At 37.0% G+C, this 14103-nt stretch overlaps 1 protein-coding gene across 3 annotated transcripts in view; it reads left to right on the forward strand.

The window, feature by feature from the left end:
- Window positions 1-14103, forward strand: part of CSMD3 (CUB and Sushi multiple domains 3) — a 572913-nt gene that overhangs the window by 543451 nt on the left and 15359 nt on the right. For all 3 annotated transcript variants that reach the window (XM_005516952.3, XM_005516953.3, XM_088051522.1), the window contains 4 exons: window positions 3686-3859; window positions 4116-4189; window positions 12288-12399; window positions 13687-13866. In XM_005516952.3, the coding sequence (XP_005517009.1) occupies window positions 3686-3859; window positions 4116-4189; window positions 12288-12399; window positions 13687-13866 (540 nt within the window). The remainder of the gene's footprint in view (window positions 1-3685; window positions 3860-4115; window positions 4190-12287; window positions 12400-13686; window positions 13867-14103) is intronic.

Raw genomic sequence — 14103 nt, forward strand, 5'->3', positions numbered from 1 at the left:
ATTTGCCAGTGTCAACATTCTGACTGTGTGTCCTGTAGTAGACTCCCATAACAACATCTGCTTTGTCCCTTAATCCTTACCAAAGGCTCTTAACATGCCATAATGCCCTGGTTTTGTCCAGGAAAGCGTTAGATTTTTGCAGGGGCTGGGAGGGGAAAGGGCTAAGTCCCAGGTGTTAGTAACACCTCACATCACTGGCAGGGGTGGGGGAAAGGATTCTCAGAAGTTTCAGTCAGAAAAACATCAATGTGGTCAGGTCAGATAGGGCTCTGCAGTAAACATTTTGCAAGTAAATCACCCTCTCTTTTGTACAGTTTTGTAGTTAATATTGTTGCTGTTACTGTTTGCTTTCTTATCTCATTGCTGTTGCCAGTAATTTATTCTTATAACAACCCCTGATCTCTGCCTTTTGTGTGTGTAATTCTCAACCCCAGCCAGAGCAGGAAGGGGTAGGGGAAAGCTGAGAGGAGTGGAAAAGAGCAACAGGGTGTTTTTGGGGAATCTCAGTGGGGGGCCCTGAATGGGGCAGTACCATTCCTAAACCCGGACACAAAGCAAACAGCAACCTCTGCCATCCCTCTTCCCTGCCTCATCCCCCATCTCACTTGGCCTGCCTATTCCTCCTGAAGAGTGTGTAACATTCTATGCTGGCACACCAGTCACAGGACAGGTCCCACCAGCTGTTGTTTGTGCCAAGGATGTCGTAGTTCATGGGCTGAGTCGAGGCTTCTAGATCCTCATGGAGGAAACTGAAGGATCTCACTAGTACTCAAAACTCTGGCATCCCATTGCTTATCACAGATGAACCTGGTTTTGTCCCTTTCCCTCTTCCAGTGTAGTTTAATACTCTGTTGGTCAGCCCTTTTAACTCCTACACAAAAATAATTTTTCTCCTCTAAGAAGAGACAGTCTTCTGACTGCCATTGAATAGCAGTTGATCTGGTGTTGTATAGAGCATAATATAATCAAAAACCCCAAAGTTCCTAAGATGACACCATCCTCGGAGACATCTGTTGATCAGTTGGGTCTGCCTGCTCCTTTCAGTATTCTTCCCTGATACTGAAAGGTTTGAACAAAACACTAATTGTCCTCCTGTTCCTTCAAACAATTGTGCTAAGGCCTGAAATCTCTTGGTGACCTTGGACTTCTCTTTGCTGCCTCACTGCTGTGGACATAAAGAACACCAGATAATAATCAGACTAGAGCATTTTCTAGTAATGTTCCAGGCTCCAGAGAGGCAGCAGGCTTTGCTATGAGTAAGGTGCGGTTGGCATATTGGGTCCTTGGATTCCCTCAGAGGGATTCACCTATGAAAACTACTGTTCTTTTTGTTTGATAGAGGTGATCATGATGCAGGTGCTAGGTTATTTTGCCCTCCAGTTCCAAAAAGACCTTCATCTGCATCTTAAGTTGTCAGCCCATCTAGTTCCAGGGCCTCATACCCGTTGTATTAGGGCACCTGGGAAGATGAGGCAGGCTGGGAAAGGATTTGCCTGTCCTTGCAAGTAGTAACCTACTTCCATTTCCCCTCCATTCTTAGAACCCCTCCTTCTGCCAGGCGGTGAGAGGGTAGGGGGGCCTTTGTTTCTTGTGTCATGGTTGCCTGGTATAGTCATCTCAGGGATGATAGAATATGATGCATCAAGTCAATCTCCTTGTCAGATACTCCTCAGCTCCTCAAGAAGCTCAGCCACCAGGCTGAGCATCTCTTCTACCTGCGCACATCTCAGACAGGTGTGTTCACTGCTGCCATCAGACATTGACAAGAAATGTGCTGTTAATCAGTTAAATTTCTTCTAAGAATGAAACTAGCCTCAAAATCTCAGTGCCAGAACTCCATGGTCCTGCTCTGTTAAAGACCCTCAGAGTCCTTAGGAAAATGTTTCCACTAAGAGTGGAAACACTCATAAAACTTCCAGTTCACTGCAACTTTAGTTTGTTCTGTAGTCACCTGCTCTAGTATCAGAGGGAAACTGTTGTGTTTTACCATGGTGCCTGGTTTCCACACTTAGTGATATAAGAGGAAGATATTCAGCAGATATTCAATGACTAGGTCAGCTTGACTGACAACTAAGGGGTGGAACTTACTTAGTTTTAGAAAAAATTAATAAATTTACCAAAACCTCATTTTTGAATGTGAGAATTGTTTTTCCCTTCAGAGTTGTTGCTACTTTGTTGGTGCAAAGAACTGTTAGGAGACAATTTCAAGTCCCTGTGTTAAAAATTTGTGTTTCATGTATTCTTAAATTTAGACACAGAATTTTCTAGTGAAAGTATAACAACCATGATCTGTCATTCACAAATGAAGTACACTGTTTGGCACTATCTCCAATCCATAGATCTTTTCAGAATTTGGCCCATAATTCTGCCCACAGTCCCCTGCCACCTAAAGAGATGAAATTGCATACATTTCTGGTATGTTACAGATTAAGCCCTTTCTCTTCAGCAGTGTGGGTGTGCATGGATTTCCCATACAGTCAGTATCTGTCTAAAGAAGCAGAAAGCAGGAGCATTTCATGCAAACAGGTCCTTTGGAAAGCTTAAAACATGGGTGACAAAGATAGAAACATTACAAACACGTTTTGAAGATTGTTGCTTGAGAGATGTAATTTATGTTTGTAGATGAGAAAGATGAAGCACAAAATTCCACTGTCTGTACAGCATGCCGATATAGAAACATTATTGTTAAGAGTTTTTTTAATTATTATTTTTATTATTACACCTTTTTCTGACTCATATGAAATTAGACTACACAATAGTGGAATTCATGGTGTGTCAAGGAATAATATAGCCTGATGACACAGGATTTGCTGTAGCTGATTTAATTTCCTGGGTCAATTATTCAAAATTCAGCTTCTGACAATATTTGGCACTTCATACTGCAGAAGAAGGTCAGTAAATTTGCTAGCAGTGCATTTACTCAGTTATGACATGCTATAGACTTAAGGAATCTTTAGGTTATAGGAATAAGGTAAAATATATCCATTTAAGAACAGATTTTTATGACTGAAATTTATCCTGTCTTATAACAGTTTATTAGTATGTGACTTTTAGATTGCTACAGAAGTTTCTTTATAATGTTGGTTTATTATGGGTTTTTTTGGTGTTTCTTTATTGTTAACTGTTCTAACTTTCAAGTATTGTACTTCCATACATACCAAATCTTACCTTTCAGTGAAGGATGAGGAAGCAGGACTTTATGACTCCTAAAATCTATCTGCTAAATCCTTTAATCATAAAAAATGTTGAGCACTCTGTAGGTGGCAAGAAAGCAGAAGAGGAGGGAAGATTGACATGAAAGTTTGATACACTCTTTGATTGCTCTCTAAAGATTTGCAGATTGATGTGTTTTGGGGCACAGGTGAATTGTGGATATTTGGACTTCAGTAAAATAAGTTGTCAAGTTGATTTATTAAGCGTCAGGTATTGACCAAGCACACTGTGGAGTCATTTTGAACAACTATCAGAACTACTGCAATCTGGCAGACTAAATATTCTATATCTAGTCTCTCTGAATTCCTATTAAATGTTTCCACGTTTGATCTGTGTCTAATAAAATAAATACCAAATTTGGAGCAATTTCTTCACTTAGTTCAGCTAAGTGGATTTGTTTGGGTTTTTGTTTTGTTTTGGTTTTGTTTTTTATAAATGCCACATTCCATTTCTGTCATGTCTTTTTTCACAGCAAAGTTTTGTGGTGACCCTGGAGTTCCTGCTCAGGGGAAGAGAGAAGGCAAAAGCTTCATCTACCAGTCAGAAGTCTCTTTCAGCTGCAACCCTCCTTTTATTTTGGTTGGGTCTAGCACCAGGATTTGCCAAGCAGATGGAACATGGAGTGGTTCTTCTCCTCGATGCATAGGTATGATTATGCCCATGTATTGAAATTTCTTTCAATGCTTATTATCCCTCTTCTTTCTAAGACAATCTAGGATTTTTCAGTTGTTTTGAATTATCTTGGTGTTATTCTATACTCTCTAAGAATCAAATCACTTTATTTTTGTCTTTCTGATTGGCTTACTGCATGTTGCTGAACAAGCTTAATTTTGTCATACATTCATGTATTTAATTAAAATACTGTAATTTGTTTTGTCTTTAATATACTGCAATTTTTTTAGAACCTACTCGTACAGCATGTGAAAATCCAGGAGTCCCAAGGCACGGGTCACAAAATAACACATTTGGCTATCAGGTAGAGTATACTTTTTTTTTTTAATTAACTTGCATATTTAAATATATTTTCTACAACCTCAAAGTCTAGAAACATCTTATTAGAGGTTCAGAGGCTGCTTCTGTAAGAGTTGTTTGCTGCTGTGTTGCTGTGTTTCCTTATTTCTAGCTGTGGGATTTCACTAACTCTGTGTCCCTATCAGCAATGCACTACATGAAAAACTTGTGCTCAAGTTCTGTTTGATCTCACCTTGAAGGCTTTCAGTATCCAGTTCCCTCCCCAATATATAAGTGCTCCCTACGATTTATTAAATAAGCTTTTTCTCCTCAAAAATGTGTGTACTGTGTGCCAAACTGCTAGTGTAGACATACTCTAAAAAACAGGACTTTTTTTCCTGAGAGAAAATCAAGAGAAAATCAGTTTGGAACCACAAATGAATTAGAGTCACAGACCTGTTAGAAGAACTTCTTGTTCACTCCCCCTTCTCAAAACAGTGTCAGCTAGAGCAGGTTTATGAGGGCTGTCTCCAGGTGAGTTTGAATATTTGCAGGAATGGAGACTCAACAGTGCCTCTGAGCATCCTGTTCGAAGTAGATCACCCCTACAGTGAAAATTAACCCTTTTTTCTTAGTTTTATAGAGATTTTTTTTTTTAAATTATACCTATTCCTGTGTCCCTGGGCACCACTGAAGAAAAGTCTCTTTCTGTTTCTTGTCCTTCCCCAGGGTTTTTTTTTGCAGGCTGAATAACCCCAGGTCTTTCAGCTACTCATTGCTTTTCAGATGCTATAGTCCCTTAATCAATTTTCTGGCCCATCACTGGGCTTCATATAGTATTGTCCTTGTCTGTCTTGCACTGGTGAGCCCAGCACTGGACACAGCACTCACTCATGACTCACTGGGTCTAGCAGAGGGGAAGAAGCACTTCCCTTGACCTGTTTTTAGTGCTCTGCCTGATGCCTCCCAGGAGACTGTTGGCCACATTTTACACAAGGCTGTGTTGTGGCAAATGGTGCTTGCATATGTTTCTGTTGGAAAAGGAATTGTGAAACTGAAAATTATTTTGAACTGCTAATTTTCTGATTCACACAAAACAATAACATCAGTGAGATGTTTTCATGAGTGAGTAGTTTAGAGATGAGAAAAAGTACTTTGTAGGAATAAGGAATCTTGTGAACAAAGAGAGAGTCTAATCTATCCTGTGACATCTGTGTTTGATGTCAGGGCTGAAAGCTCCAGGCAGATAAAGAGGAATGAGCAGAAGAGTACCTAGCAGCTCCACAGTTGTATGAGGTCTCTGTCTAGTAGCAGGAGAATAAAAACTGCAGTTTGCTGGAAATACAAGAAAGGGCCGAGTGAAATTTGAACAAACTTACAAAATTTACTTAGTTTTTAAAAGCAAATTGTAGCTAAAGACTTTTCAAAGTTTCATGGCCAAAAATTTCTTTGGTTTATCCTCTTGGTGGCCTTTATGCAGTACTTCTCAGGCTTGTTTTTTAGCAATATTTGGTTTTTCAGATTGTTTTTCAGCTGGATCATAATCATATGGAAGTGATAATAAAATTGTCTAAGTTTTCTCTAGGCACTGAAAGTACTGTTTTATGCCAAGATACCATAAGCAGGGGCAGACTTCATTTGGTTATAATACAATATTATGCTAGAGGACAACTCTTTATTCAACTATGTATTTAATAAATAATTTATTAAGCATTTTCTATAATTGTATTGTCACAGTTTTTCTCACATATTAATGAGCTTTCATTGAAGAAGCTAATGCAGTCTCTCATTTGTGCTGTAGTTGTTGTGAGTAAAATATCACAGCTAGCATGGAACTGTAAAAATATCAAGCAAAATGTCAATTGAGAAATCATTTGTAAAATAAGTGTAAGTGCTGACAGGGTTTACAACTCTGTAATTCTAAAAAAATAAAAAAAAAAAAGGGAAACAGTTATAAGGTTAGTGCCCAGTATTTAAGATGTGTGTGTTATAGTCTCCTTACCCAGCCAGCAACTTCTTCTCATGTTCACACAGTGAATTTAATATTATGTAGTAACTAAATAGGCAACTTCTGAATAGTCTAAGTATGATTGCTTAGTTAATACATAGCAGGGTAGAAGTATCAGTCATACAGATGAAGCTGAGCTTAGCTCTTGACTGGATGGAAATAATTGTGAAAAAGATTGGTTCTGGACAAGTCTGTAGGTCCCAGAAAGAAATATTGTATTATCATATATTGTATAATGTTATGACTCCTTTAAAATCACAAAAAATATTGTAAATTAATGTATTATACTATAATTCATATTCTGTGTGAATGGGATAATAGTTATTTTTCCTTCTATCCGTAGCAGGAAGGTAAAGAGTAATTCTAAATTGTTCCTAAATACAGATGTGGGTTTCCTTCTTTTGTTTTGGGTTTTGTTTGTTTTGTTTTAACTCTCTCAAATACTTCATATTTAAACTAATATTAATAGGGTGACTTAATTGCCAAGGTTTAAATTTATTTCTCTGTCTCATAAAAATACCAAGCTGTAGCCTTACACTTAGAATTCAAGTCTTCATATGTGGAATCCTGTTTTAAGTACTTTTTATCAAATGGCACTACCTCCTCTTTTATCAGACAAAAATCACTGACTGACATTTGCTTTTCACAATACTGATGTCATGTTATGAGCTTGCACAGCACCATTGTTTTGTTCCTGTTTTCCCCTACTCTTGATTATCTGTTTTCCTATCTCATTGATTGCACTGAAAGTTCAGGCAAACACAAGATAATTCTAGGCTTGACTGAAAGGCATATATAAATCTGACCTCCTGGAACCTACACTAACAAAACCACAAATATCATCACATCACTTTTGAATGAAGTTTCAGCTATTAAATAAGAGCTTTGTAGAAAAAGAGGCAACAGAATTTTGCATGGACTTTATTGTTGAGTATTGAATTCTTCAGGCAGAAGCACATCAGTTTCTTACATGTTCAAATAACATCAAAATACCAGTTTAGTGCTACATGGGAATCTGGTATGGCATGGAAACAAGGAGCATCATTTGCTTTAATTGTTATGAATACATACTTCTAGGATGTTTGCCTTTAATCTGAGCCATTTTTATTTGACAGATCTACCTTTGCAGTGTGTTATAATGGAGACAAAATAACTTTATAACTTAGAGAATACTTACTTCATTTGTAATCTGGGAAATAAATCACTCCTTTGAAAGAAACTGTGGGGTTTGAAATATTTCTTCAGCTGTATTGCTAGAAACATAGAAAAGTGCTTATAGCACTTTCACCATAACCTATTGTAACACAAGGTACTACTGAATTGAAGAAACAGTTTAGAACTGCTTAGACCACTCAGTCATATATATAAGATTTATTACTTCTCTTACTTTTCCAACGTGTTTTGTAGAAATTCAGCTATCTTCCCTAATGTTGTGGCCTAAATTGAGCCAAAGAGCAGTCTAAATTTAAAAAGGAAAATAGATAAAATGCAGTAGTGGTATCCTTCTGCTAGCTTTTGGGTTCTATCTTATGAAATTCTGTATGAAACTTGATCTGCAGATGTTAGTAGCCTTGCAAATAATCTCTATCTGTGAATTTAATGCTTATAAAAACTTCAGTGTTGATTGAATTGTAGGATGAAGTTCCAAGAGAAGTGCTCTACTACCGCAATATAGCTGTCTCCATTAGCACAGTTGGCATCACCTTTGCATCAACGAAAATGTAATTTAGGCTATATCAGACACCATGTATTTTCCTGCTTCTCATTGTCCTAAGGTCTCTGGTTTCAGTGTGTTAGTGTCACAATCTGGAGTGCATCATTGGCACAAATATGATTTTTCTTTTTCTTTCTTTAGTGTCTGTCATCCATGTTTCACGTGGGGTTATTTGTCATGTTCCCAACACAGTTTTACACCACTCAGACCACAGCTCACTATTATACACATCATATTTCAATCTATACTATAAGGTACATGTCACCTGTGTTAGACAGTTGTTCTGTTTTACCTCTGAAACCTGATTCTGTCCAGGCCTGTATGTCTTTAAGGGTAAGTTGTTCACAGCAACAGGATCTCCAGTGCCAAGACTGTGTTGCATCTTTATCATAGTCACACTGTAGTCTTCTTCACAGCATCCTGTTGTCTGCATTTCTCAAGGGTTTTGCTGTCATTCCAGCACCAGGCCTATATTTCTCTGTACTGCATCACATTAATGGGAAATAGCTCATTCTGCACATACTAGATTCTTTTTTTTCTGCTACGGATATAAATCTGTGGTTGTACCATACAAAGAAAAAGAAAGGCATAAAACCCAGTCATAGCTGCCTGATCATAGGAGATTTAAATTTTAAAGCCAAAGTGAGTTTAGAAACAAAACAAAACAAAACCAAAACAAACACGAAACTCCAGACAGCTCAAGACTCTTTCAGACAAAGGAAGCCTGTCAAGCTTCTGCCCAGAGGTATTGCAAACTCAAAACCCTTTTTTAAGGGCAATAATGTATTAGTGGGCTACCAAACTAGAGATATAGTGAAGAATTAATGAGGTATGTTTTCATTCACTTAAAATGTGATGCTAAAAGTTACTGAAGATAAATAACTGGCATTCCCTTGGCTTCTTAATTCTTTGGCACTAATTGCTGGGGATGGAGAAATTTATTAGAGTATCTTCATGTTCTCTGGTGAACTGAAATCTAAAAAAAAAAATGATTGTAGAGTAACTCATGAGGGTTAGAAGTATTTTCTATTCCTATAAGGAATATGAGAAATAAGAAGGATAATAACTTACTATTTTTGGTAATTTTTATACATTATTATCATCTTATTTGATGAAAATAAAAATATCTAGAGTACTTTGTAAATGGATGCATGTTGATATTTATGCATTTTCTTCACAGATTGTTATTTCTCCTGTTAGAGAATAACAATTATACAGTCTTTGGAGTTTTGCAAAAAAAAAAAAAAAGAAAAAAGAAAAAAGTTAATTATTATGTTAATTTTGGGAATACCCAAGCTATAACTGACACTATAGAAAAGGCAGCTATAGAAAAGACATGATCAAGCACTATTTTTCTTTTTTTTGATCCAAACACTGTTGCCCAGAGTACTAATGTTTTCACTTGAGCTGTAGAATAAAAATTAGAGCAAATCTGATCATCTCAGGACTGGGAATTTTATGGGCATAGAATACTGTATTTTAGCGCCACCTGGTGCCTCTGACACAAGAATATTGCAAAGTAGACCACAAAACTTTTTAAAAACACTTTTATTTGTTTAATAATAACTATACATATCCTATATAATTAATTAATATAATTTATTGTTCTTACTTATTACTTGTAATATTTTTTCATTTATTTGTAATCTTGAACAACATGGCAGTATTTCTTAAACATCTTCATCCCTTCGGCAAGTGTTGCATTTTTTGATGTTTCTTTGGTGCTTGCACCAAAGGTTGTGTTTCTTGTGAAACTTTAAAATCATGGAATTGTTTGGGTTGAAAGGGACCATCAAGATAATCTACTTGCAGCCCCCCTATCATGGATAGGGACACCTTCCAGTAGACCAGGTTGGTTAGAGCCCCATCCAGCCTGGCCTTGAACACAGCCAGGTATGAGGCATCAACAGCTTCTCTGGGCAACTTGTGCTAGTCTATCACCACCCTCACAACAAAGAACTTCCTCCTAATATCTAGTCTAAACCTACTCTATTTTGAATCTATTTTCCCTTGTCCTATCACCACATGTGTCTGCAAACAGTCCTTCTCTGTGTTTCTTGAAGGCTCCCTTCAGTTACAAGAAGGCCACAATTAGGTCAGAATGAAACCTTCTTTTTTCCAGGCTTAACAAACACAGTTCTCTTAGCCTTTCCTCATAGGAGAATCCCTCAGAACATTTTGGTGGCCCTCTTCTGGATTTCCTCCAATAAGTCCGTGGTTTTCCTGTGCTGAGACACCCAAAGTGGGACACAGGACTCAGGGTGATGTCTCACCAGAGCAGAGGGACAGAATGACTTCCCTTGACCTGCTGCACCATGCTGCTCTTGATGCATCCCTGGATGCAATTGGCCTTTTGGGCTGCAAGTGCACATTGCTGCTTCATGTCCAGCCTCTCATTCACCAGCATCCCCAAGTCTTTCTCTCGATCTCTTCATATCCAGCCCACCCCTTCTATAAGGCGTAGTGCAGCACCTTGATCTTGGTCTTACTAAACCTCAGGATGTTCTTACAGGCCCCTTCTTAAGTTTGTCCAGGTCCCTCTGGATAGATCCCATCTTTCCTATGTGTCACCCATACCACTCAGCTAGGTGTCATCCGTGAATTTGCTGAGAGCGCACTCAGTCCCTTCACCTGTGTCATTAAGGAAGCCATTAAATAATATTGAACCCTGAGGGACACCTTACGTCATTGTTGTCCACTGGGATTCTAAGACATTCACCACTACTCTCTGGATGTGACTATCCAATCACTTTCTTATCCATCTGACAGTCCTCTGATCAATTCCATCTTTGCCCAATTTAGAGAGAAGGATGTTGTGGTGAGCTCTCGTGAAAGGCTTTACAGAAGTCCAGAAAAATGAAATCTGTAGTGCTTCCCTTGTCCACTGATGTAGTCATATAAACACACTTTTCTTAAGGCTAGTATTTTTTAAAGTATTATATTTATGTTGAGTGTTTTAACTAAGATCTTTACCATGAAAAGGAAAAAAAAAGCTTCTATGGCTACATGGACCAATTTCTAAAACTTGTAGTATTTTACTACTTTGTGCTTAATCATGCAAGTGATTTAGTGTATTTCCTTCAAAATCTTTTAAAAGTAATTACATAGTCCAGTGAGCACAGAAAAGAGCAAAATAAAGGGAGATGAATTTTAAATCACATCCTGTGTTGATGAGCTACTATCTGTAGTTCATGAGTTATTATTAAATTTCATTCTGATGAGAAACTTGAGCTGAAATGGAATAGTTCTATAAAGTTTCAAATTAATACTTGTAGCAGTGAAATGCTGTTTCGTAGTAGTAAGCTATCAGGAAAGAATCCACACTTTGAACATCAGTCTGAATCAAGTGTTATGCATTTAAACAAAATAATTAAAATATAAAACCCAAACTAGAACTATAAATGTGCTGTCACAGATAGTTTAAAGTTTTCAACTACTTGTTTAAACATGAGTTGATAAATATATTAATACAGGTCACTGCAGAACAGTAGATACAATCTATGCACCTTAATATTTGAGTTAACCACTCACACTATGTAATACAATGCTCTCTGAATCATATACTTCTAATCTAATTTCCTCGCTTTTGATGGAAACTAAGAATTATTTGCATTTTCATCAATTTCACCATGACTGGACATGCTGAACAAGTTATTCCATTTTATGTTTGTGCAGAAACTGTAAGAATTCTATTTTCCTTTTTATGCAACACATACCCATAATAAAGATAATAATTAAAAGCTAATCTCAGATGAATTGCTATTGTAAATTGTAATGTACTTGTGTTCCAGCTTCTATTATCGAAGTGGCATAAAGAGCTGTTATTCTTTACCTCTCCTCATCAAAAAACAAAATTAAAATGTCATAGGAACATTCTGAAGCATAAGACAGTGCTGTTGACCAGCCTTGTCTATTCTAATCAAATATTTCTCATTATAACCTGTGACTATATCCAGCATTTCCCAAAGGGGGATCTGGTTCAGCAGAAGTCCAGCAGAATCTAATACCCATTTCAATTCTGTGACTTTCCTCGTTTGTGGTAATTTTGCCCAAGTGGCATTCCTTTGGTCCAGAGTGGGGAAGGCACCATAAGTTTTGTTTCCAAACTCAGTTCATCAACTGTTCCAGGCCCAAAGCAACACACTAGAGAGACCACAGAAGATGAAGATTTGATTTTCTTCCATGTAGGATCTAATTTTGGGGGGAGAGTAATTCTACTGGGAGCAAAGCAATTTTTTATTTCATATCATATTGTTCTGTGAAATTAATTTACTTTCCAGAGAAAGAGAATCACAACTTATCAAGTCTGTATTATGTGAAGGAGTGATAAAATTTAGGAAAAAAAAATCCCAGCTGATAGTTGCTCATAAAAATATTACTGTGTTTTCTACTTTTCAACAGGTGGGAAATGTTGTTCAATTTCAGTGTAAAAAAGGACACCTGCTCCATGGCTCAACAACACGAACTTGCCTTCCTGATCTTACATGGAGTGGAATCCAGCCAGAATGTATACGTAAGAAATGACCTTTCTTTTCCTTTTCTCAGTTTTTTTAATCTAGATTATTTAGCTGCAGTAACATTGTCATTAAGTTACATATCTTTATTAACTGAAAGTTAACAGAAATTTGTACTACTAGCTTTCAGTAGCTAGAAATATGATTCTGAGTGAATTTTCATATAAAAAACAATAGAACTAAAAAAAAAAACAAACCAAAAAAAACCCAGAGAGAGTGAGAAAATAGTCAGGTCCTCTTCCAATATCAATTTCTATCTAAGAGGGTGCAACCCTTCCAACTCAGGAGATGGTGAGAATAGGACATATCAGAAAGCCTTATTCTAAAATATGCAGAAAAGCATATAATTCAAATCAGTTCCAGTAAGGAGTTTGAACTGTTTCCCAGCCAAGGAGTCACGGTATTTTAAGATGGGGGAAAAAAGTGTTTTCGATTGGAAATTTTTGAATTTGAAATAGAATCTTCTTAGAGTATAGACAACAGCACTTCATTTCATCGATCTTTTACACTTTGGTAAACAATGGTCATTTACTGAAGATATAAGATCATGGTTAATCTTTGTAGTTCAGTTAGTCAGCTGTATTTTTCTGGAAATAGTCTTACCTTGTAAGGTCTGACCACATAGAATCACTTCAGTGAATGGAGAGCATATCCACAGAAGGAAAGAGCATTACTATTGTCTCAGCTGGTGCTAGGGTTAATCATAAGCTAACTGCAGATCAGTAGCTCAGTGTGTTGAAAGGTGAACTCTGCTCTTGGAGGTATGCTGTCTTCGAGATAAAACATAAATCCCACATTCTGGTGATTGTAAAATATATAAGACTCTTCATATGACATTAGAAATGGTAACTAAATTTTTCTGATATTTACAACTCACCTTCAATTTCTCCTTTATCTTTCATAGTGTTTTCCAACTCCCCATTTACTTACTGTAATACAATGTATAACATATATACATAAATAGGATAAATTATGTAAATCACTAGTAGTGATTGCTTTCAAGTCTGGTATGATGTGTGCTGTTTCTGTTCTCATATGCAGACAATATTTTGTTCATGTAGGTACACTTAAGTCTGTTCTTGGTCCCTTGGAATTGAAAGGTTCATGTTTAAGTGTGCATTTACAGATAGGCTATATAGTAATTTATAATATGAATTAAAATATATTAATATGTAATTCCTATTGATTTTTCACTTTGTTAGTTAACTGTCAGAATGGGCATATATTATCTTTTCAGAAATATTTTCACCATTTTGACATAAGAATGTTTTATCTTTTCTTTGTAGCTCACAGCTGTAAACAACCAGAAACACCAAGTCATGCTAATGTTGCAGGAATGGATCTTCCATCACTTGGTTATACGTTGATTTACACTTGTCAGCCAGGCTTCTTCTTGGCAGGTGGATCAGAGCATAGAGCCTGTAGGTCTGATGGCACATGGACTGGGAAGGTTCCAGTTTGTGAAGGTAAGTTCTTCTGTTTCCCACTGCATGTGCCATCTGTCATATTTCAGTGCTTTTCTTTACTTGCAGTTGGCACATGCACACAACAATTTGATTTGGCCCAGTCAGAGTGTTTTATGGAAGGCAGGTCCTGCTTGATAAACCAAATCTCCCTTTATAACAAAGTGACGTGCTTAGTGGTCTCTCAGTACTTGGCACTGGTGAGACCACACATTGAATAGTGTGTATAATTTTTGACTC

This window comes from Pseudopodoces humilis, chromosome 1, assembly GCF_049639895.1.
Source record: "Pseudopodoces humilis isolate 2021_Gansu_Grassland_sample_001 chromosome 1, ASM4963989v1, whole genome shotgun sequence".
Classification (NCBI taxonomy): domain Eukaryota; kingdom Metazoa; phylum Chordata; class Aves; order Passeriformes; family Paridae; genus Pseudopodoces; species Pseudopodoces humilis.